This window comes from Eretmochelys imbricata, chromosome 1 (genome assembly GCF_965152235.1).
Source record: "Eretmochelys imbricata isolate rEreImb1 chromosome 1, rEreImb1.hap1, whole genome shotgun sequence".
NCBI classification, from domain to species: Eukaryota; Metazoa; Chordata; order Testudines; family Cheloniidae; genus Eretmochelys; species Eretmochelys imbricata.
In genome coordinates, this window is record NC_135572.1 from 37,793,121 (window position 1) to 37,815,766 (window position 22,646).

The 22,646-nt window shown below is 43.6% G+C and overlaps 1 protein-coding gene across 1 annotated transcript in view; it reads right to left on the reverse strand.

Annotated features, from left to right (window-relative positions):
- CWF19L2 (CWF19 like cell cycle control factor 2) overlaps positions 1 to 22,646 on the reverse strand; it is a 169,302-nt gene that overhangs the window by 16,297 nt on the left and 130,359 nt on the right. Inside the window, exons 14-15 of the mRNA XM_077808705.1 lie at positions 10,142 to 10,258; positions 63 to 218 (exon numbers count right to left, since the gene is read on the reverse strand). Of these exons, the coding sequence (XP_077664831.1) occupies positions 63 to 218; positions 10,142 to 10,258 (273 nt within the window). The remainder of the gene's footprint in view (positions 1 to 62; positions 219 to 10,141; positions 10,259 to 22,646) is intronic.

Here is a 22,646-nt window from a genome sequence, read left to right on the forward strand (position 1 = left end):
AGAAATAAAAGGAATATGGGAAAGCCACTGAACTGACTGAAGATTAACCACTTTTTAAATACCTTAAAGTAGATGGGAGCCATATCCCCCAGTTCTTTTGGGAGAGGAATGCATTCATATACCATATGATATCGTTTCTTTATACTCATGTTTGTCTCTAGGAAGACACAATCCAATTCTTTAGATTCAAACATCTTTACCAAGGCCTTTCTGAACATCTGTAAGAGAAAAAGATTATAAATGGAAATGTTTAAAAACCCCCAAACTCTGGAACTAAAAGCTCCAGTCTCACTAACAACAACACTGCTGCATGGTATGGAGAAACTAACCCTAGGAATGAACAGCCAGAATGATTCAAATACCCGAGACTACCACAACTGGACATGATCACAGAGCACTGGACTAGGACTCAGGAGACCTCAATTCTCTTCCCAGTTTGGCCATTGGCGTTGCAGGGTAACCATGGATGAGCCATTTCATCTCTTTATGCATCAGTTTCCCCATCTGTAAAATGGGGATAATGATATTGGTCTCCTTTGAAAAGCGCTTTGGGATCTACGGATGAAAATCACTCCATAAGAGTTGGGGATCACTATTCAACACTCTTAGCTAGCAACATGAGGGACAGAAATACATTTGCCTTGTAAACTAGTAATAAATTGGGAGGGGAGGTGGGAATTATCTTTCATTATGTGCTACAGGCCTGCCATTGGCATATCCCCTGCACTGTGGCTTGAAGGGGGCTTGTGTAGGGCTGTTTAAGGTGGCCCAATGCCTATGCCAGGGATGTTATTCCCTGGCCTGCTGCAGCGCTTTTACAACTCCTGTATACCATCGCAATTGCATACAGAGCCAGAGCGTGGGGGACAAACTCACTTCTTTTTTAAGACCGTACGATAGCAAGTGAAACTTTCTCTCGTCAGTCTAGTGACTAAACATTTTACTGTTCAGATCTAGTCACATAAGATTACTCTTAACTGATCCAGATACTTTTCAATGCTTGCTCTGGAATAGACAAATACTTTCCTTCATAGGTCTTATCCACACAGCTGCTTGCAATAGAATTTTTGTGTCTGTGGAGAGGAGTCAGGTAGAGTCTCTAGTTTACCCCTTTCTCCATACTACATTTACTACCAAGACCTGGGACAAACGAGTTCCTTAGAGTGTGAAGCTGCAGAATGGCCTAATTCCTCCTCTTTTTTTTTTTTTTTTTATTAACCAAAAGCAGAAAAATGAAAAATAAAAATGAAACAGAAGTAGCTTAATGTTTTCCATCAAAAATCTGATGCCTCATCCTTTCAAAATACACAACTAGCACACTACAAATCACAAGAAGTTTCTGCCCAAATCCGTCAAACTACAAGGTTACATTTAGAAAGGAGCAGAATAAACTGTAAGCATGAGAAGGAGCCTCTCTTAATATTTTCGAACTCAGCTTTTTCATCCTTAACTAGCCCTAGAATTTTGATGTCAGGCTGAGTATCACCAGCAGATGACTGGATTCTTCCTCTCAGTTATTTTTTTCCTCTAGTGGATGACAGATGCCTGTAAAATTATTTTGAACATATTTGAATAAAGGCCGTGTGAAACTTCCCTCTCCCTTGGCTTCCCAGCTCATCCCTAATTCTCTATAAAGGCACAACTACCTTGTAGCTGCTGTGACAAGGCTACTGAGGCAGGCCAGGTGTTGCAAAATAAGAATATTGGTGTGAGGGTGCGCAAGTGGTAATGGTATTTAAAATAAATATCAGCATCTTCCCTTCCTTGGCCAATAGCTCCAAGGATTACACAATAATCACTGCTATTTGTTACATCATGCCAAGTTTCTGAGTGAAAATTTAATGTAACAGTTGATGCCTTAGAAAACGCCACCTTCAGTGCCACCACATTGCTCCCTCTGCATTTGCATTAATGCCACATTCCTCCAAGGGATTTTAGGGGAGCATTAAACCAAAAACCAGGTGTGATGCACTACTGTCTTACTGATACAATCCAGCAATACTAAACACAGTACATTCCAAAAGCTCAAAGGATCTTCAGATACAGTTTATATTGAGTAACAGCCAGCCTGCCATTTCTTAGTATACTCTTAGTATACTTAGTATGCTCTGTTTTTTCAAATTCTGAAAGGCCTAAAAAACCACCATATAACTCAAGACAAAAGTGAAAAACAGTTCCCAACAGCATACAACAGAGCATTTTAATAAATTACCATAGTATAAGCAAAGGTTTACACACTTTATATTTAAATGATTTTTATACTCACATTACTTTGGCTGCTGGACATGTGACAAATTAAATAGAAGGCCATCATAAGAAAAACTACCCAGCAATAATAATTAGCCAAAAGATGCGACTTGCAGAGCAAAATGAACATCAATAAACTATTTACAAAAACTTAAAATCTAATCAAACTGCCCGGCCAGTTTATTTTATTTTTATGCTTCCCCCCAAACAACAGCAGTGTAAAATATTGCCTTTGGGTCAGAAAAGTTTGCTCAGTTGTAAAGTAAGGGTCTTACTGTAGTCAACAGGAATCTTTGTACTGAATTTAATTGGAGTTGGATCGAGCTCCAAAGCCCCTATGGGTTTGATTCTTATATTATCCCGAACATTTTAACCCTCTCTATCATTGTATATTCCACAATTTACAATGAGAGGTGACCACACTGGTTGGGATAAAGAAATATTTTTTGTTCCATCTTTCAGATTGGACCTCCTTCCCCTTTTTAATGTATTTTAAAAGTTGAACCTTTCCTTCACATTTATGCACAATTCTACACTCTGTAGTTCTCAATTAGTGGTGTCTAAACAGCAAGAAAGGCCATTACTGTGGTATTTTTGTCCCATCCATAAAAAAGAATTACAAGAATGCCTTCTCTCTCAATATTTTTCCTGACAAAATTTCCAAATGGGACTGGCTAGTTTAGCTGAGATCTGGTTTAAGAATCTAAACCTTTAGGATTCTTACCTAGAACAATCCTTTTGAAGTTTACCTATCATTAAATTATAGTAACAGATGCAGTATTTTCTGCGCTCAAAACCAGGCAGTATAATATATAACAAATATAGAGGTACAATACATATTCTATCAGCACTGCACTTTTTAATGTTAGGACACTGATCCTATCAGATGTAGAATTCAGAAGCAGATTTAAAACTTATTTTATTTCCATTGGAGTTTTGCCAGAGTAAGGACAGCCAGGTTTGGCCCAGGGGTTTAAAGCTGGTAGCAGGAAATGCCCCCTTTTAAATTGTCTCTGCACGTTCTCTGGGCCCCAGATGGGAGAATACTGCTATGCAGTCCCAGAATTACTGAGTCTGTATAGTGTGTGTATGTATGTGGTGATTAAGATGACTCTGCTCTCATTCAGCCCCAGGCCAATGAGCATCTGGAGAGTTCCTCTATTGGGCTACAGATTGATAGGGAAAAAAGTCATTGTATGGATGGTCATGAAAAACAAATAGCTGTGAATGCTGTAAAAGTCACTCCAGTGGGTCACTTGAATAAAAATTTTGGAATGCTTTTGCAGTAATTGCTCATTCCTAGTGTTGTACATCACTTTTATGATAACAAATGCTCTCTCTTTTGCTATTCTGTATTATCCATTCACTGAACTGAAGACACCTTTATAACAGACCCAATTCAGTAGCATCTGCAAACTTGACACACTTGCTTTCACTGTAATCACCCTAGTGTTAAGACAAAAAATAAAATAGCAGCAATAGTTCTAACTACTACAGAACTCCATGGCTAATCTCTTTGCAGCATGAAAAGGTTATATTTACAGGTAACCTTTGTTTCCTCTGCTGTAACACAAATACAATCTGTGGACCTATTGTTGCAAGGCCTGTACCCTGGGACTGGAGTTCTGATTTGCTGAAAGTGGAAAAAATAACTTTTTTAACCTGGCTCAATACCCCTCCCCATAGTCACCAATCTGTTCTGAGTGGACCCAATCACTGGGACCCACAAGCCAAATAGCTCTGGGTAGAGTCTCATCACTGTTTTTAGCACTGGGGCCTTAGCTCACACTACTGGGCTCAGACCTCTTATCTCTTGGAACCACCCAGTTTTCCCTAGACCAGGGGTTCCCAAACTTCATTGCATCGTGACCCCTTTTAACAACAAAAATTACTACACAACCCCAATGGGGGGTACGGGGGGGATGGGACCAAAGCCTGAGCCTGCCTGAGTCCTGCCTCCTGGGTGGGGGAGGGCCAAAGCCACTGCCCTGTGTGGGGGGGACCTGTAACCTGAGCACTGCTGCCCAGGGCTGACGTCCTCAGGCTTTGGCTTCGGTGGTTGGGCTCTGGCTTCCGCCTTGGACCTCACCAAATCTAAGCCAGCCCTGGCGACCCCATTAAAACAGGGTCACAACCCAACCACCGCCCTAGACCCTGAAACCAGTGTCTGAGACCTCCCAAGCTGCCTAGTTGCTTTCACATGATCTCCCAGAGCTCCATCAGGCTAAGGGCACTCCACTACTTGTTTAACCCCTTCTGGGGCAACATGGCAGGTAAGCAAGGAACACAGGCTAAGAAATTCCTTTGCTAAACTACAGTCACTTTATTCTTAAAAAATACTCAAGAGTTACACATCTTTGAAAACAAAAAAAACCCCGAGTTGCACCTTCCCCATAGCTCAGTGGTTCTCAAACTTTTGTATTGGTGACCCCTTTCACACAGCAAACTGATGAGTGCGACCTCCGCCTTATAAATTAAAAACACTTCTTTTTATATTTAACACTATTATAAATGCTGGAAGCGAAGCAGGGTTTGGGGATGGTGGCTGATAGCTTGCGACCCTCCCCATGTAATAACCTTGCGGCCCCCTAAGGGGTCACAACCCCCTGTGTTGGAACCTCTCTCTCTCCCTCTGCGAGACTGAGGTTTGTCAGCATTTCAGGCTGGGAGAAGATCCCCCACCCCCGGTGGGCAAAAGGCATAACTGCAGCATCTCTCTGCCAGAATTTATTTTGTTTTACAGTATTTAAGTCCCCACATGGACACACTTAGTTTGCAGTAAGAGTGCCCTCAGGCCATTTACCTTAGTCACTTTAAAATGTATTAAGCTAAGGTGCAGAAATACACTTAACACAGTTAAGTGTCCACCTAGAGAGCTAGTACAGAGTAATTAATGTGCTGTAAATTCATACCTTTAGTGCACACTAACTTCCCCATGTAGAAAAGCCCTAAAAGTCTAAAATATATGTCCATTTATTCTCTTTCATCATTCTCAAATGTCCTCGTCTCATCTGTCCTTAATCAAGATATGTTCACCAGCTGTTCCAGAGATCACTCCTAAACTATTCAATTTCTCAGCATGCACCCTATTTCCAATAGCAGGATTATTGCATAACTACAGGCACATAGGGAATCATACTCCTTCCATAGCTGATCTCAAACTGAATGTCTCTAGTTTTTCCTCCAAAAAAGGTTTTTAAAGCCATTTTGTGCTCTCACAAACTTTCTTCTGAACGTGTGAAAATGTTTAACAAAGCTTCTCCATTCCCCAACCCCCTAGTCATTTAGGGTTTTTTAAGAAGTATGTAAATTATCTAGATCTGATGAACTGCCAAGTTTAAGAGCCTCTAACCTTTTTATACCCCCACTGCTCCAATGCATTTCCAGATGTTGACTTGTAGACTAAAGCACGGGTTTTCAACCTTTTTCTTTCTGAGGCTCCCCCAACATACTATAAAAATTCCACAGCCCACTTGTGCCACAACAACTGGGTTTTTTGGGGTTGGGGGGTTGTTTTTTTTTGTATATCCAATAGATTAAAAGCCAGGGCTGGAGTTAGGGAGTAGCAAGCAGGGCAATTGCCTGGGGCCCCATGCCACAGGGTGCCCCGTGAAGCTAAGTTGCACAGACTTTGGCTTCAGCCCCAGGCAGCTGAGCTCAGGCTTCAGCTTTCTGCTCTGGGCCCCTGCAAGTCTAACAGCAGCCCTGCTCTCTAGTTTATTTTGGTGGACCCCCAAGGGGTCGCTGACCCCTGGTTGAGAACCGCTGGACTAAAGAAAGAAAATCCCTCTTATCTTTCTATGTTTGTTTCCTGACTTGCCACTATTTCCTGAAAATACACAAGCTTTTATTTAGCTATTACACATACTATAATATATATAGTTATAGTTATTGTTAGCAGAGTTACTCTGTTTTGCAGTATTTAACACCCATATACTTTTTATCCATGTCCACATCCTTTAAATCCCTATCCAGTCATTAGATCACTGTTCTCCCTTTACAATTTTGATTTTTTTCAGCATATGCTATAACTTTTGCTCTATTTTTTCCCCTATTGCCACGTTGATTTTACTTCCTATTTGAGATTTAATTTTTCAAGGAAAAATACTGTATGAAGCAGGATTTCTTTCCTTTCCTTCCCTGTTTAGCAAGAGTACAATTTAATGTCTGACACTATGGCTGAATTACCTCATCTTTGTCCAATTCCATTCTCAAACTATTTTTTCTTTGCTAATATGCAATTTTTTTTAAGTCAACTATTGTTTTTTGTTCATACTCACTAATGTATTGCAGAACTGACATTTACCCCCCTCTAATGTATCACATGTAATTGCATTCCTAATCTGAATGTGCAATTACTATGACTGCATACACAAATCAGGTCATTCTACACGTCAAGGACTAATTTTCTGCACCATCACACATCCCCCAGAATACCTTTCTACGTCTCTTACAGGGTTGTTTGCACAGTCAATTCATTCACATCCAGAATAGTTTGTATAATCTAAAGGAGTACTTGTGGCACCTTAGAGACTAACAAATTTATCTGAGCACAGCTCACGAAAGCTTATGCTCAAATAAATGTGTTAGTCTCTAAGGTGCCACAAGTCCTCCTTTTCTTTTTGCGAATACAGACTAACACGGCTGCTTCTCAGAAACCTTTGTATCATCTAGAAATTCATCTGAGTTACAACATGCAGGGATAGGGTACTGGCAGTTTTGAGTGCCATTATTATTTGTTAAGCAAGACCAGTGTGTTCAGCAGGAGGGAAGACCCAGAAGTGGACCTCCTGGACTGCCTCCAGAACCTTATGTAAATAGAAACATAGAACATGACAGAATAACAAAGTTGAAGCTGTTCATTCTCCATCACTGACAATTTTTAAATCAAGATTGGATGATTTTTTTAAAAAGAGATGTGCTTTAGGAATTATTCTGAAGTTCTATGTGTTATGCAGAAAGTCAAACTAGATGATCACAATGGTCCCTTCTGGCTTTGGAATCTATGAATGTAACTATGATTTTTTTTATTTATTTATTTATTTTTACTATTACTCTGGGTCCCACATTATCTTTTCTGTCTCTTATTTGCTACTTGCAGCATTTTTTTTTTCAAACGACATTTTAAGGTCTTTGGAGCAAGAAGTCTGTGTGATTTCTACAGCACTTTGTAAAATAACTCCTCAATTAACGTTGTCCAGGTTAACATTGTTTCATTATTAGGTCACTGGTCTATTAGAAAACATACTCCCTTAAAGTCCTGCAATGTTCCCTTATAACGTTGTTTGGCTCCCCCCGCTCGGCGCTCCTGCCAGGGACCAGGGTAGGGGCGTGGGGGCTTGCCTGCTCCCTGGCTGGAACGCTGGGCAGGCAGAGTAGGGCAAGCCCCCGCACCCCGACCCCGCTCCCCAGCTGGAACGCTCAGTGGGTGGAGCGAAGCAAGCCCCTGCGCCCTGACCCTGTGACACCCCTGCCTAACCAAGCTTCACAATCATCACTGGTGAATACAGTATCAAATTGTTTGAAATTATTTAAAACTTATACTGTATATGTATATAATGTCTTTCGTCTGGCGAAAAAAATTTCCCTGGAACTTAACTGCCCTATTTACATTAATTCTTATGGGGAAATTGGATTCACTTAACATCGTTTTGCTTAAAGTTGCATTTTTTCAAGAACATAACTAGGACATTAAGTGAGCAGTTACTGTACAATAGAATCCCATCCTGATTAGGACATTTGGGTGCTATGATAATACAAACAATATACAATAAATAGCAACCGCTTCTGCTGTGCCTACTTCCAGTGGGATTTCATTAGATGATTTGCTACTATGTTGAAAAACACAGCTGTCACACTCCTACACCTTTTTCTTCACAGTCTTTTGTCCTTTAGTTCTTGGGCCTTAAAATTCCACCTGTCATTCAGGTATGGGATGTCTGTTTTTCAGGATACCCATGCCATTGAATGGAAGTTGCCCTGAATTGAAGTAAATCTCCTACAAGACAAGTTGCATGTTAAGATTCCAAGGCTGTTTGCTATGGATTTCTTAGTGGACGGCCTTTGAGCTACATCATTACATTTCATAAAATCTCTTTCTACATTTGGTATGTCTGCTTTAACCCTTCGCTTTAAAGATCTTTAACACGGAAAAAGCAAGAGCGCGGCCAGGCAGCAAGCTATCAAGGGCCACAAATCCGCGAAGCCACAAGGGCCTGAACTGGAGAGGAAAGATGTAGGGGGCATGCAGAGCTGCAGCAGGGAGAGGTGCCTTTCCCCCAGCCCCAGAGCTGCCCTGGCAGGGAGTGGTGCCTCTCCCCTAGCCTCAATCCTGGAGCTGCTCCGGCCGTGGAGAGATGCCTGTCCCCCGGCCATGGTCCCGGAGCTGCCACGGTGAGGCGCTCTACCCCGGCCCTGGGTAGTGGCCATGAAAGAGGGCTGGGGTGAGTACTCTCGCCCTGCCCCAGCACCAGGGCAGCCTGTACCCCAAACCCCTCATTCCCAGTCCCACCCCAGAGCCCACTCCACCAGCTGGAGCCCCCTCCCACATCCCTGCACCTCAACCCTCTGCCCCAGCCTTGAGCCCCCTCCTACACCCCAAACCCCTCATCCCTGGCCCCACCCCAGAGCCTGCACCCCCAGCCAGAGCCGTCACCCACTACACCCTAACCCTCTGCCCCAACCCTAAGCCCCTCCCACACTCCGAACCCCCCGGCTCCACCCCCGCCACACATTACCTCCATATTGATACACATAACAAAATTTATTCTGCACACGGATGTAAAAAATTAGAGGGAATATTGAAAAATATGATATTTTCCTTTTTGGGCACTTTTGACCATTGAAGTCAGAGTGAAGAAATGACTAGTTCAGTCACTCTCTTCTGAAGTCTTGATCTTTCCCATATTTGCTGGCCAGGTGCCTTTGACTGAAAAACTTCCTGAACAAGATTCATCAGTAGATATGTATCTATAAATATGTATAATGCTTTGAAGAAATATCAGAAACTAGGCCTACAACAAGCTAAATCAAAGGAATAAGATAATGAGAAACACATTGAATGTGAAATCCTATTAACCAGGATTGGCAAACTGGTGAACCAGTTGGCTTTCCAGCTCTTGACACAATTAATGCCCACGTTACTTATAAAAATACCAGCAGTGAATATAAGAATCTGAAAAACTGGCACAACCATATATTACAATATATATCATAACTAGGCACTTATTAAAGTAACATTAAGACAAGATATTTTGGTCACAAAAACTGGTAACATGACATCTGATATTGCACATTTTTTAAAAATTTGTGTACAGCTCATCATTGTACCAGTATGTGAGTGTTATTCAAAGATTTAAAAAGGGCAACTAATGTAAAACTGAGCCTAATGAACAAAAAAGTAGAAGCTGAAGGAAGGGCAAAGTAAAAATAACTCAAGATATCATGTGAAAGAGGGAGGACAAAAAGATCAAACAGATTAATTAACTCAAATAGAAAGACCATGAGTAAAATTTTCAGAAGCACTTACGTCTCACTGACTTTCAATGAGACTTAACTGCTTAAGTCACTTTGATGCTTTTGAAAATGTTATCCCTTACACTATCTCTTGAGGACAACTAGCGAACTCTGGTGTATTTAGCAAGGATGGAATTCCATACAAGGGAGCGGGGGAGTGTCCCTGAAGTGAGATAGTTCGGTCCACAGCCAGAACCAGCTCAAACCTCGGAATGGAAAGCAGAGAAAACCCAAGCAACCTCAAAAGCCCCCCAGGGGCTGTGGATCGGAAACAACAGTCACTTACAATAAGTATATTAATATATTAATCAAAATATTAAAAAGTAGCTAGAAAACGAGCTATCTACACAGATGTAATAAATAGCAGTGCTTTGCTGACCTGGATTTCTTCCCAGATGTCTTCATCCAGAAGAGTGGCAGCAGTGTAGTGTTGCAAAGGGGCTATCACGCAGTGGCCTTCAGTAAGGGACTGACAGTTCGGCAAGGATAAGAATACCTACACAAAGAAACATTTTCACTCCCAGTCACAAAAATACTAATTTATTTCCAATGTCAAAAAACATTTTAATCCAGCTAAAGGTCAGGAACATGGGATTTTACTAAAATGTAATCTAATAAAGGCATTTGTCCTCTTCCAACAATGTTTAAAGCAAGAAAATCATATTTAAGCCGATTTAAATCAAACAAACAATAGGCTTCTTGCAAGTCAGTTAACCTGATGAACATGGTGACCGAGGTTCTTAGATTCTTTTGGGCCTGATCCTGAAAAGCCCAGAGCCACCACAACCCCAAAATCATCAATAGGAGTGGAGGGTGCTAAGTGACTTAGACTGGGCCCTTTGCATATCATATATACTTTGCTAAAACAATACTAGTAGTATCAAGACAATGTGGTATCAGCATTTCTACTAAGTATTAACCCAAATATAATAAAAGTCGTGTTGTTCAGTCTACTGTGGTTACAAACTCACATAAAAAAAGGAGAGTATTTTTACTTTTTTCGTTTATTATTATTAATTTTAAATAAAGTAAAAAGAATTCAAAATAAAGCATGAGGAATTTGGGGGGAATGGTAAAAAGCAAAGTCTATATTAAAAGTGTTTCAGATATTTAGTAATTTTGTACAATTTATAAATATCAAGAGAAACAAGCAGATACTCAGAATAAAACTTGAGCTGAAGTATAGCTCCTTAAATAATGTAAAATCATTAGTACTTGGTTATTATTTGTGCCAGATTTCAAAGGCCTGGTCTACACTACGAGTTTAGGTCGAATTTAGCAGGTTTATCTCAATTTAAACCTGCACCCGTCCACACAACGAAGTCCTTTTTTCCGATTTAAAGGGCTCTTAAAATAGATTTCTTTACTCCACCCCCGACAAGGGGATTAGCGCTGAAATTGGCCTTGCTGGGTCGAATTTGGGGTACTGTGGACGCAATTCGACAGTATTGGCCTGCGGGAGCTATCCCAGAGTGCTCAGTTGTGACCGCTCTGGACAGCGCTCTCAACGCAGATGCACTGGCCAGGTATACAGGAAAAGGCCCACGAACTTCTGAATCTCATTTCCTGTTTGGCCAGCATGGCGAGCTCACCTGCACAGGTCATCATGCAGAGCTCATCATCACAGGGGACCATGCAGTCCCAGAATCGCAGAAGAGCTCCAGCATGGACCAAACAGGAGGTAGGGGATCTGATCGCTGTATGGGGAGACGAATCCGTGCTGGCAGAACTCCGTTCGAAAAGACGAAATGCCAAAATATTTGAAAAAAATCTCCAATGGCATGAGGGACAGAGGCTATAATAGGGACCCGCAGCAGTGCCGCGTGAAAATTAAGGAGCTCAGGCAAGCCTACCAAAAAACCAGCGAGGCAAACGGCCGCTCTAGTTCAGAGCCCCAGATCTGCCGCTTCTATGATGAGCTACATGCCATTCTAGGGGGTGCAGTCACCACTACCCGAACCCTGTGTTTTGACTCCATCCAAGGAGTGGGAGGCAACACGGAAGCGGGTTTTGGGGACGAGGAAGATGATGATGAGGAGGAGGTTGTAGATAGCTCACAGCAAGGAAGTAGAGAAACCGGTTTCCCCAACAGCCAGGATCTGTTTATCACCCTGGACCTGGATCCACCCAAGGTGGGCTCCCGGACCCTGAAGGCGGAGAAGGGACCCCTGGTGAGTGTACCTTTGTAAATATTATACATGGTTTAAAAGCAAGCGTGTTTAATGATTAATTTGCCCTGGCATTCGCGGCCAGTACAGCTACTGGAAAAGTCTGTTAACGTGTCTGGGGATGGAGCGGAAATCCTCCAGGGACATCTCCATAAGGCTCTCCTGGATGTACTCCCAAAGCCTTTGCAAAAGATTTCTGGGGAGGGCAGCCTTATTCCGTCCTCCATGGTAGGAAACTTTACCATGCCAGGCCAGTAGCACGTAGTCGGGAATCATTGCAGAACAAAGCATTGCAGCTTATGGTCCCGGTGTTTGCTGGCATTCAGAAAACATCCGTTCTTTCTCTCTCTGAGAGTGATATCATTCATGGTCAGCTGGTTGAAATAGGGTGGTTTTAGTAAGCAGACAGTCAGAGGTGCCTGTTCCTGCTGGGCTGTTTGCCTGTGGCTGAACAGAAATCTTCCCCGCTGTTAGCCACGCAGTGGGGGAAGGGGTGAAGCCATCATCTCACAGAATTGGGTGTGTATGTGGGGGGGGTTAGTTGGGTTTCTGCTACACATAAAACCGGAAACCACAGCCCCTCCTTTTAAATTGCCAACCTAATGGCTACTTCGTATGGGAAATGAGGGCGCTGCTGTTTGAAACCATTCCCACATGTTAGGAAGGTTAAAGAAGCCAAAAGACTGTGGCTTACCATGGCTGCCTGCAAGCCAAATTCTGCTGTCTGGCCCTGCGTGAGTTATCTCTCACACCAAACCGGCATATCCTCAATAAGAGGCAAAATGCGACCTTGTAATGAAAGCACATGTGCTATGTCATGTTAACAGCAAGGTTTACCATGAAAGAGTCCTACCCATTGTTCTATAAAATGTGTCTTTTTAAACTACCTCTTCCTTTTTTTTTCCCTCCACCAGCTGCATATGTTTCTCCTTCCCAGAGGCTAGCGAAGATTAGAAGGTGAAAAAAATGCACTTGCGATGAAATGTTCTCTGACCTCATGCTGCCCTCCCACACTGACAGAGCACAGCAAAATACGTGGAGGCAGACAATCTCAGAGTGCAGGAAAACACAATATGACCATGAGGAGAGGTGGCAGGCTGAAGATGGTAGGTGGTGTCAGCATGCTGAAAGAAAGCTGGAGTCAATGCTCAGGCTGCTGGAGGATCAAACTCATATGCTCCAGCCTATGGTTGAGCTGCAAGAAAGGCAGCAGGAGCACAGACCGCTGCTACAGCCCCTGTGTAACCAACCGCCCTCCTCCCCAAGTTCCATAGCCTCCTCACCCAGACGCCCAAGAACGAGGTGGGGGGACCTCTGGCCACGCAGCCACTCCACCCCAGAGGATTGCCCAAACAACAGAAGGCTGGCATTCAATAAGTTTTAAAGTTTTAAACTTTTAAAGTGCTGTGTGGCCTTGTCCTTTCTCCTCCACTGCCCCACCTGTGCTTCCCTCCTCCACCATCCCTCCCGGGCTACCTTGGTAGTTATCCCCCTATTTGTGTGATGAATAAATAAAGAATGCATGAATGTGAAGCAACAATGACTTTATTGCCTCTGCAAGCGGTGATCGAAGGGGGAAGGGGAGGGTGCTTAGCTTACAGTAAAGCAGAGTGAAACCGGGGGGGGGGGGCGCGGGGGCAGGGTGGGAAGGGAGGGGTTCCATTAATGAGAAACAAACAGAACTTTCACATCATAGCCTGGCCATTCCTGAAACTGGTTTTCAAAGCTTCTCTGATGTGCACCGCACCCTCCTGTACTCTTCTAACCGCCCTGGTGTCTGGCTGCGCGTAATCAGCGGCCAGGCGATTTGCCTCAACCTCCCACCCCGCCCTATGTCTCCCCCTTACTCTCACAGATATTCTGGAGCACACAGCAAGCAGTAATAACAGTGGGAATATTGATTTCGCTGAGGTCTAACCGAGTCAGTGAACTGCGCCAGCGCGTTTTTAAACATCCAAAAGCACATTCTACCACCATTCTGCACTTGCTCAGCCTACAGTTAAACAGCTCCTGACTACTGTCCAGGCTGCCTGTGTATGGCTTCACGAGCCATGGCATTAAGGGGTAGGCTGGGTCCCCAAGGATAACTATAGGCATTTCAACATCCCCAACGGTTATTTTCTCGTCTGGAAAGTAAGTCCCTTGCTGCAGCTGTTGAAACAGACCAGAGTTCCTGAAGATGCGAGAGTCATGTACCTTTCCCGGCCATCCCACGTTGATGTTGGTGAAACATCCCTTGTGATCCACCAGTGCTTGCAGCACCATTGAAAAGTACCCCTTGCGGTTTATGTACTCGGTGGCTTGGTGCTCCGGCGCCAAGATAGGGATATGGGTTCCGTCTATAGCCCCACCACAGTTAGGGAATCCCATTGCAGCAAAGCCATCCACTATGACCTGCACGTTTCCCAGAGTCACCACCTTTGATAGCAGCAGCTCAATGATTGCGTTGGCTACTTGCATCACAGCAACCCCCACAGTAGATTTGCCCACTCCAAATTGATTACCGACTGACCGGTAGCTGTCTGGCATTGCAAGCTTCCACAGGGCTATCGCCACTCGCTTGTGAACTGTGAGGGCTGCTCTCATCTTGGTATTCTTGTGCTTCAGGGTAGGGGAAAGCAAGTCACAAAGTTCCATGAAAGTGCCCTTACGCATGCAGAAGTTTCGCAGCCACTGGGAATCGTCCCAGACCTGCAACACTATGCAGTCCCACCACTCTGTGCTTGTTTCCTGGGCCAAGAATCGGTGTTCCAAGCCATGAAACTGCCCAATTGACACCATGATGTGCACATTGCAGGGGCCCGTACTTTGTGAGAAGTCTATGTCCATGTCCTCATCACTCTCTTCTCCGCGCTGCCGTCGCCTCCTCCTCGCCAGGTTTTGCTTTTCTTGCAGCTTATGGTTCTGCATATCCTGCTGGATAATACGTGCGGTGTTTATAGCGCTCATAATTGCCACGGTGATCTGAGCAGGCTCCATGTTCCCAGTGCTATGGCGTCTGCGCTGAAAAAAGGCGCGAAACGATTGTCTGCCGTTGCTCTGACGGAGGGAGGGGCAACTGACAACATGGCTTACAGAGTTGGCTTACAGGGAATTAAAAACAACAAAGGGGGTGGCTTTGCATCAAGGAGAAACAGAGTGGCTCCCTCAAGGATAGAACTCAAAACCCTGGGTTTAGCAGGCCATTGATTTCACGGAGGAAGAGAGGGAGGAAGGGAGGAGAAAATGACTACAAAACAAATCTGGTCTATTTTTTGTTTTGATCCACTTCCTCTATGTTTATACATCTTGCTGGCAGCAGACAGTGCAGTACGACTGCTGGCCATTGTCATCTCCTGGGTGCTCGGCAGAAGACGGTGCAGTAGGACTGCCGGCAGGACTGAATCGCCACGAGACGAAGCTTAAAAGGGAAATGACCTGGCTGAGTCACTCCCACATTTGCCCAGGTGCCCCTGACCGACCTCACTGAGGTCGGCTAAAAGAACACCCTGGAGTACGGCGACGATGGCTACCAGTCATACTGCACTGTCTGCTGCCAAAAGGCAATGAGCTGCTGCTGTGTAGCAATGCAGTACCGCGTCTGCCAGCACCCAGGAAACATACGGTGACGGTTACCTGAGCAGGCTCCATGCTTGCCGTGGTACGGTGTCTGAACAGGTAACCCAGGAAAAAAGGCACGAAACGACTGTCTGCTGTTGCTTTCACAGACGGAGGAAGGGAAGGGGGTGCCTGACGATATGTACCCAAAACCACCCACGACAATGTTTTTGCCCCATCAGGAATTGGGATTTCCACCCAGAATTCAAATGGGTGGCGGAGACTGCGGGAACTGTGGGATAGCTACCCACAGTGCAACGCTCCGGAAGTCGACAGTTGCCTCGGTACTGTGGACGCACTCCGTCGACTAAATGCACTTAGAGCATTTGTGTGGGGACACTATCGACTGTATAAAAATGCTTTCTACAAAACTGACTTCTATAAATTCGACCTAATTTCGTAGTGTAGACATAGCCAAAAGAGAGTATGGGGTTTGGGGATTTAATCCCACAATTCTATGAAATAAAGGGAGCCTGGATAGGACAGCCCCATGGATAATTGATTGTGTTTGGGCAGAAGGAGGTAGGCACTCCTCCTATCTCAGGGATCAACAGTCTAACATGTTTTGCCCAAAGAGAAATCAGGCCTTGTGCCAGGTCTGCAAGGCAGGACATCCTTAACATATGACACACAGAATTTGCAAAGATGGAGTCAGGTTCCATCCGTTAATCAGGATCAGGAAGCTCTCACTACCAATCCTCTGAACATGTGAATGCAGATTTCATAGCATGTTCAAAATGGCTCTGTAAACTATATGGATTGGAAACTGGTTTCACCTAAATTTAAAAATTTACGAGTGGATGAAGGTTGTATACAAACTTGGGGAGGGAGTGTGTTTTTAACCCCAAATAAATAAATAAATGGTCTCTATTTACTTCATAACCAATGATTGAATGATCAGATTCAATTTTATTCTTGATTTCATTACAATTGCAAATGCAATTTTATTACATGTCATAGACTTAAACACTGGGCTAGCCTATCCTGCCTTCACATACATGAATGGAAGGCAGAATTTGATTTCAGCATATCAAATACCCACATATTTTCAGAGTAGGACTATCTCCTAACTCTACTGCATGAAGTATTTCTGAATTGGAAACCCCATGTAAAATCTCTCAGAAACAGATTTCCAAATATCTAGATATTTATTGCAAGGTTTTTTTGTTTTGTTTTTTTTAAAAAGCTTTGTTACACTGGCCTTAAGGTTGTAAACATTTATCAGTTACTTAAGAGGGGGAAAAAGAGCATTTATTTATATAATTCTCAGAAAATACTAAAAATGGAAAGCTTGGACAATAAATGTCAAGTTACACTTTAGAAACTACACACACAAGCAAGGGAATTCACAATTACATTTGCCCAAACAACTGTCCAGATTCCCTGCTTGCTTTCTACTCTTTGCATCTGATGCATTTCCCTTGCGGCTTGAAATATGAAGATACTGATATGAATTTTTGATGAAGGAAATTCTGGTACAGACCAAAATTCATGGCTTGTGGTTGCTGCCATCTTAAATCCAATCTATTTGCATAGTTTGTCTAAGCTTCAGGTCAGCAAAGCTTAGCTACCCTTTTAGGCTTTTTCCCCCAGGTTTGAAGGTACAGGGGTAGAACTTTCTATTTTGATGAGGGGATTGTAATTTAGACAACAGTTCAGTCATCAAGGTATGGATATTTTTATTTCTATTAATACACTGGGTACCATGATGTTACGCTCCATATTCTTTATAGAAATATGCTTATGATATGGATATGGCATAACAGATATATTTTAAGCAAGATGGGTCTTGTAAGGTATCATTGGAAAGGTTATATTTACTGAATGTGATTATCCAATTTGTATGCATGTATCATTTCTGAATCTAAAGTTAGGAATATTGACTATGTAACAATTTGTGTACTTGGCAAACACCCACATGACAATAGGCTATCAGCCTTGATGGGCCACTTGGAAGAAACAATAAGACTTTGAAGATACTAATCTCTCTCCTTCCTGAGAGGTGTCCTGGCACGTAGCTGTGACACTACTAGGTCATGTGGTCATGTCACCTGGTACTAAACACCATCTTGAACTTCTAGTAATTTTTCACTAAAAGGAGGGAGAGGTCAAGAGTGGGAAACAAAAGATTCCTGCCTTATATAAATCTTATTTAAGGCTGGGGAGTAAGTTGAGCTGGGTTCACTCTTCACTGAATCCCCACCCAGGATGACTGCTGGACACACTTAAGGAACAAGGACAAAGGGAAAGGGGGAGGAGTACTGAACCCAGGCTGGAAAAGGGATCTAGTCTGCGAATAAGATGCCTGAAGATTTAAGCTGCAAGCAGGGTAGCTAAACTTCAAGAATTTCTGCAACCTGCCCCAAAAGCAAGATTTAGGGTGAGAAATTACTTCTTGAAACCAGTCTCTAAGATCTTAATCTTAGTATGCATGTTCTGTTTTATTTGCTTGGTAATCTGCTTTGTTCTGTTTGCTATCCCTTATAATCACTTAAAATTTACCTTTTATAGCTAATAAACTTATTTGTTGTTTATAACATAATCCAGTTTGTGTCATTCATGGGGCGGGGGGGGGGGAGGGAAGCTGTTCATCTCTCTCTCTCCACATTGAGGGATAGGGTAAATTTTCATGAGCTTGTGCAGTGCAGACTTGGGTTTACTCCCCAAAGGAGGTGTGCACTTGAGTGCAGGGCAATTTCCTAGCTGAATCTTCCCATAGAGAGCTGCTTGCAGACTCTGTGTGATTCTACAGCTGGTGCGTCCCTGCCTGTGTGTGTATGCTTCCAGAGGCTGGAGAGCCTGATGCAGCAAAACAGGGAGAGGGCATACACGCTAGTGGAGCAGGCGGGCTCAGTGAAACCCCAGTACATCAGGTGGCTTCCCGGGGCGAGAGGTGTCCAACCCATCACATGTACATTTACCAAGGGCTTTGAATGGATACATCTAAAATAAGTATTTAATTTAGCTCAAACTTTACCTAATTGCTCTATTTCAGCACAAGTTGCACTTGTGAAATTTTAGTGTGATTGGTTTCATTCTGATGATGTTAAAATGGGAGTAAAGACAGAGGTGAAAGTAAGCCGGTACTGTCTGATCTGGCGCACTGGTAAGAGCAGATACACAGCCAACTGTACCAGCAGGGGGCAGCTTCCCCAGGAATCTGGCGGCAATTTAAAGGGCCCAGGGCTTCGTCCCTTTAAATCACTGGTGGAGCCCTGGGGTAGCAGCGGCCAGCAGGAGCCCCAGGGCTCCAGCAGTGATTTAAAGGGCCGCAGCCCCGGGGTAGCACTGGCAGCAGTGGCCAGGAGCCCCGTGCCCATTAAATCACCGCTGGGCTGCGCTGAAGGGCTGGCTGGGGGAGTCTGAACCCAGCCCTGCCACTTCTGGTTGAACCGCCCTGCATACCAGTATGTCCCTTAAGTTACTTTCACCCCTGAGTAAAGATCATAATAAAGTTTACAATAAAAACTCTTCAGCCTCATAGAATCATAGAATATCAGGGTTGGAAGGGACCCCTGAAGGTCATCTAGTCCAACCCCCTGCTCGAAGCAGGACCAATTCCCAGTTAAATCATCCCAGCCAGGGCTTTGTCAAGCCTGACCTTAAAAACTTCTAAGGAAGGAGATTCCACCACCACCCTAGGTAACGCATTCCAGTGTTTCACCACCCTCTTAGTGAAAAAGTTTTTCCTAATATCCAATCTAAACCTCCCCCACTGCAACTTGAGGCCATTACTCCTCGTTCTGTCATCTGCTACCATTGAGAACAGTCTAGAGCCATCCTCTTTGGAACCCCCTTTCAGGTAGTTGAAAGCAGCTATCAAATCCCCCCTCATTCTTCTCTTCTGCAGGCTAAACAATCCCAGCTCCCTCAGCCTCTCCTCATAAGTCATGTGTTCTAGACCCCTAATCATTTTTGTTGCCCTTCGCTGGACTCTCTCCAATTTATCCACATCCTTCTTGTAGTGTGGGGCCCAAAACTGGACACAGTACTCCAGATGAGGCCTCACCAATGTCGAATAGAGGGGGACGATCACGTCCCTCGATCTGCTCGCTATGCCCCTACGTATACATCCCAAAATGCCATTGGCCTTCTTGGCAACAAGGGCACACTGCTGACTCATATCCAGCTTCTCGTCCACTGTCACCCCTAGGTCCTTTTCCGCAGAACTGCTGCCTAGCCATTCGGTCCCTAGTCTGTAGCGGTGCATTGGATTCTTCCGTCCTAAGTGCAGGACCCTGCACTTATCCTTGTTGAACCTCATCAGATTTCTTTTGGCCCAATCCTCCAATTTGTCTAGGTCCTTCTGTATCCTATCCCTCCCCTCCAGCGTATCTACCACTCCTCCCAGTTTAGTATCATCCGCAAATTTGCTGAGAGTGCAATCCACACCATCCTCCAGATCATTTATGAAGATATTGAACAAAACCGGACCCAGGACTGACCCCTGGGGCACTCCACTTGACACTGGCTGCCAACTAGACATGGAGCCATTGATCACTACCCGTTGAGCCCGACAATCTAGCCAGCTTTCTACGCACCCTATAGTGCATTCATCCAGCCCATACTTCCTTAACTTGCTGACAAGAATACTGTGGGAGACCGTGTCAAAAGCTTTGCTAAAGTCAAGAAACAATACATCCACTGCTTTCCCTTCATCCACAGAACCAGTAATCTCATGATAAAAGGCGATTAGATTAGTCAGGCATGACCTTCCCTTGGTGAATCCATGCTGGCTGTTCCTGATCACTTTCCTCTCATGCAAGTACTTCAAGATTGATTCTTTGAGGACCTGCTTCATGATTTTTCCAGGGACTGAGGTGAGGCTGACTGGCCTGTAGTTCCCAGGATCCTCCTTCCCTTTTTTAAAGATTGGCACTACATTAGCCTTTTTCCAGTCATCCGGGACTTCCCCGGTTCGCCACGAGTTTTCAAAGATAATGGCCAATGGCTCTGCAATCACAGCCGCCAATTCCTTCAGCACTCTCGGATGCAACTCGTCCGGCCCCATGGACTTGTGCACGTCCAGCTTTTCTAAATAGTCCCTAACCACCTCTATCTCCACAGAGGGCTGGCCATCTCTTCCCCATTTTGTGATGCCCAGCGTAGCAGTCTAGGAGCTGACCTTGTTAGTGAAAACAGAGGCAAAAAAAGCATTGAGTACATTAGCTTTTTCCACATCCTCTGTCACTAGGTTGCCTCCCTCATTCAGTAAGGGGCCCACACTTTCCTTGGCTTTCTTCTTGTTGCCAACATACCTGAAGAAACCCTTCTTGTTACTCTTGACATCTCTCGCTAGCTGCAGCTCCAGGTGCGATTTGGCCCTCCTGATTTCATTCCTACATGCCCGAGCAATATTTTTATACTTTTCCCTGGTCATATGTCCAACCTTCCACTTCTTGTAAGCTTCTTTTTTATGTTTAAGATCCGCTAGGATTTCACCACTAGGATTTCATCTATGGAGAGGCTAGCATTTCTCTACAATCAATATATGATACAAGTGATTTTGTGTGATGATTATACCTTACAAAACATGGTATTGCAACATCTTTCATTGTACATTCCAAGGCCCTTCTCCTAAATACAGTGTTAGTTCTCATAAAAAAGATGCCAGCCAATATGTTATACCATATACTGGTAATGCTAAACATAGATGCATTTAATCAAAACTGCAATTTCATGCTAACCTGATTCAATCTACGCTGTGTAGCTGTAAAGTAATCTAACTGTAGCCTTCTGAACAGCAGTTATAGCTGTTTTTGGATCTATACTCACACTACAGGTTGTGTGTGGTGGTGGTGGGAGGGAGAGAATAAAGGATGCAAATGCTCATAACTCTGGTGGAATCTGTGCATTCATTAGCATCCTTTGCTTTCTGGGCCAGCAGAATTAGAAGTGTTGGGACAAATGAGTTCAGCTTCTTGAGAAGTGATCCCTTCAGTTGACTGAGTAGCCTTAATGGAGTCTAAAAGGCACTTCGCTCAAATTTCCAAATTCAGAAAAACTGTAGCTTTGACACTGAGCTTTGAAAATAGAGAATATCTATTTTTAAAGATGGTAATGGTGGTTAATTCAACCTGTCCTAGATGTAGCCAAGCAGATACTGGACTAGCTTCTAATTTCTCTAACATCTTTAGTGCTGGTCCTTAATACTCATTCTCTCATGGGTCTCCATTTCAGCAAAAGTTTAGTTCACATTCCATCTCTTCTTTCTGCAATACAGCCAATGGGCCCTTCAATCTACCAGACAAAGGTATAACATGATACAATGGCTGGAAGTTGAAGCTAGACAAATTGAGACTGGAAATAAGGCCTAAAATTTTAACAGTGAGGGTATTAGAGAGACAAGGTTGGTGAGGTAATATATTTTATTGGAATTTGTCTAGCTTCAACTTCCAGCGATTAGATTGTGTTATACCTTTGTCTGGTAGTCTGAATAGCCCATTGGCCGTATTGCAGAATGAAAAGTTGGAAAGTCCAGTAAAAGATATTACCTCACCCACCTTGTCTCTCTAATATCCTGGGATTGACACAGCTACAACTACACTGCATACAACAGTGAGGGTAATTAATCAGGAAGAATTTACCAGGGGTTGTGTTGGATTCTCCCTCACTAGCAATTCTTAAATCAACATTTAAAAAAAAATAAAGATATGCTGTAGTTCAAAAGGAATTATTTTGGGGAAGTTCTATGGCCTGTGTTATACAGGTCAGACTAGATGATCACAACAGTCCCTTCTGGCCCCAGAAAGTATGAATCCCATAGAACATCTGTGCTTTTTTACACTCCTTGTAAATTTAGTCCTTTATCTATTTATTTTCATGTTTCTCCATACAATGCCATCTTTGTGTAATTCACTTTTTTTGTTTTTTTGGCACCTGTATCCTGTCTTCTTGGTAAATGTTCACGCTTTGTTGTGTGTTACAGTTTGAACCATACCGGAAACAAAGGGTTATATTCAGTCAAGGTTTCTGCCCCAGTATTAGGAAGTCTGATATAGATGCATGCATGGAGGAGAAGGCAAAGTGGCAGTGATGGAGAATCTGTAATCTCCTCTCTGGTGGCAAAGACAGAGATGTATGGATTAACACACAGGCAGCCTCTGCCTAAGGAGCTTG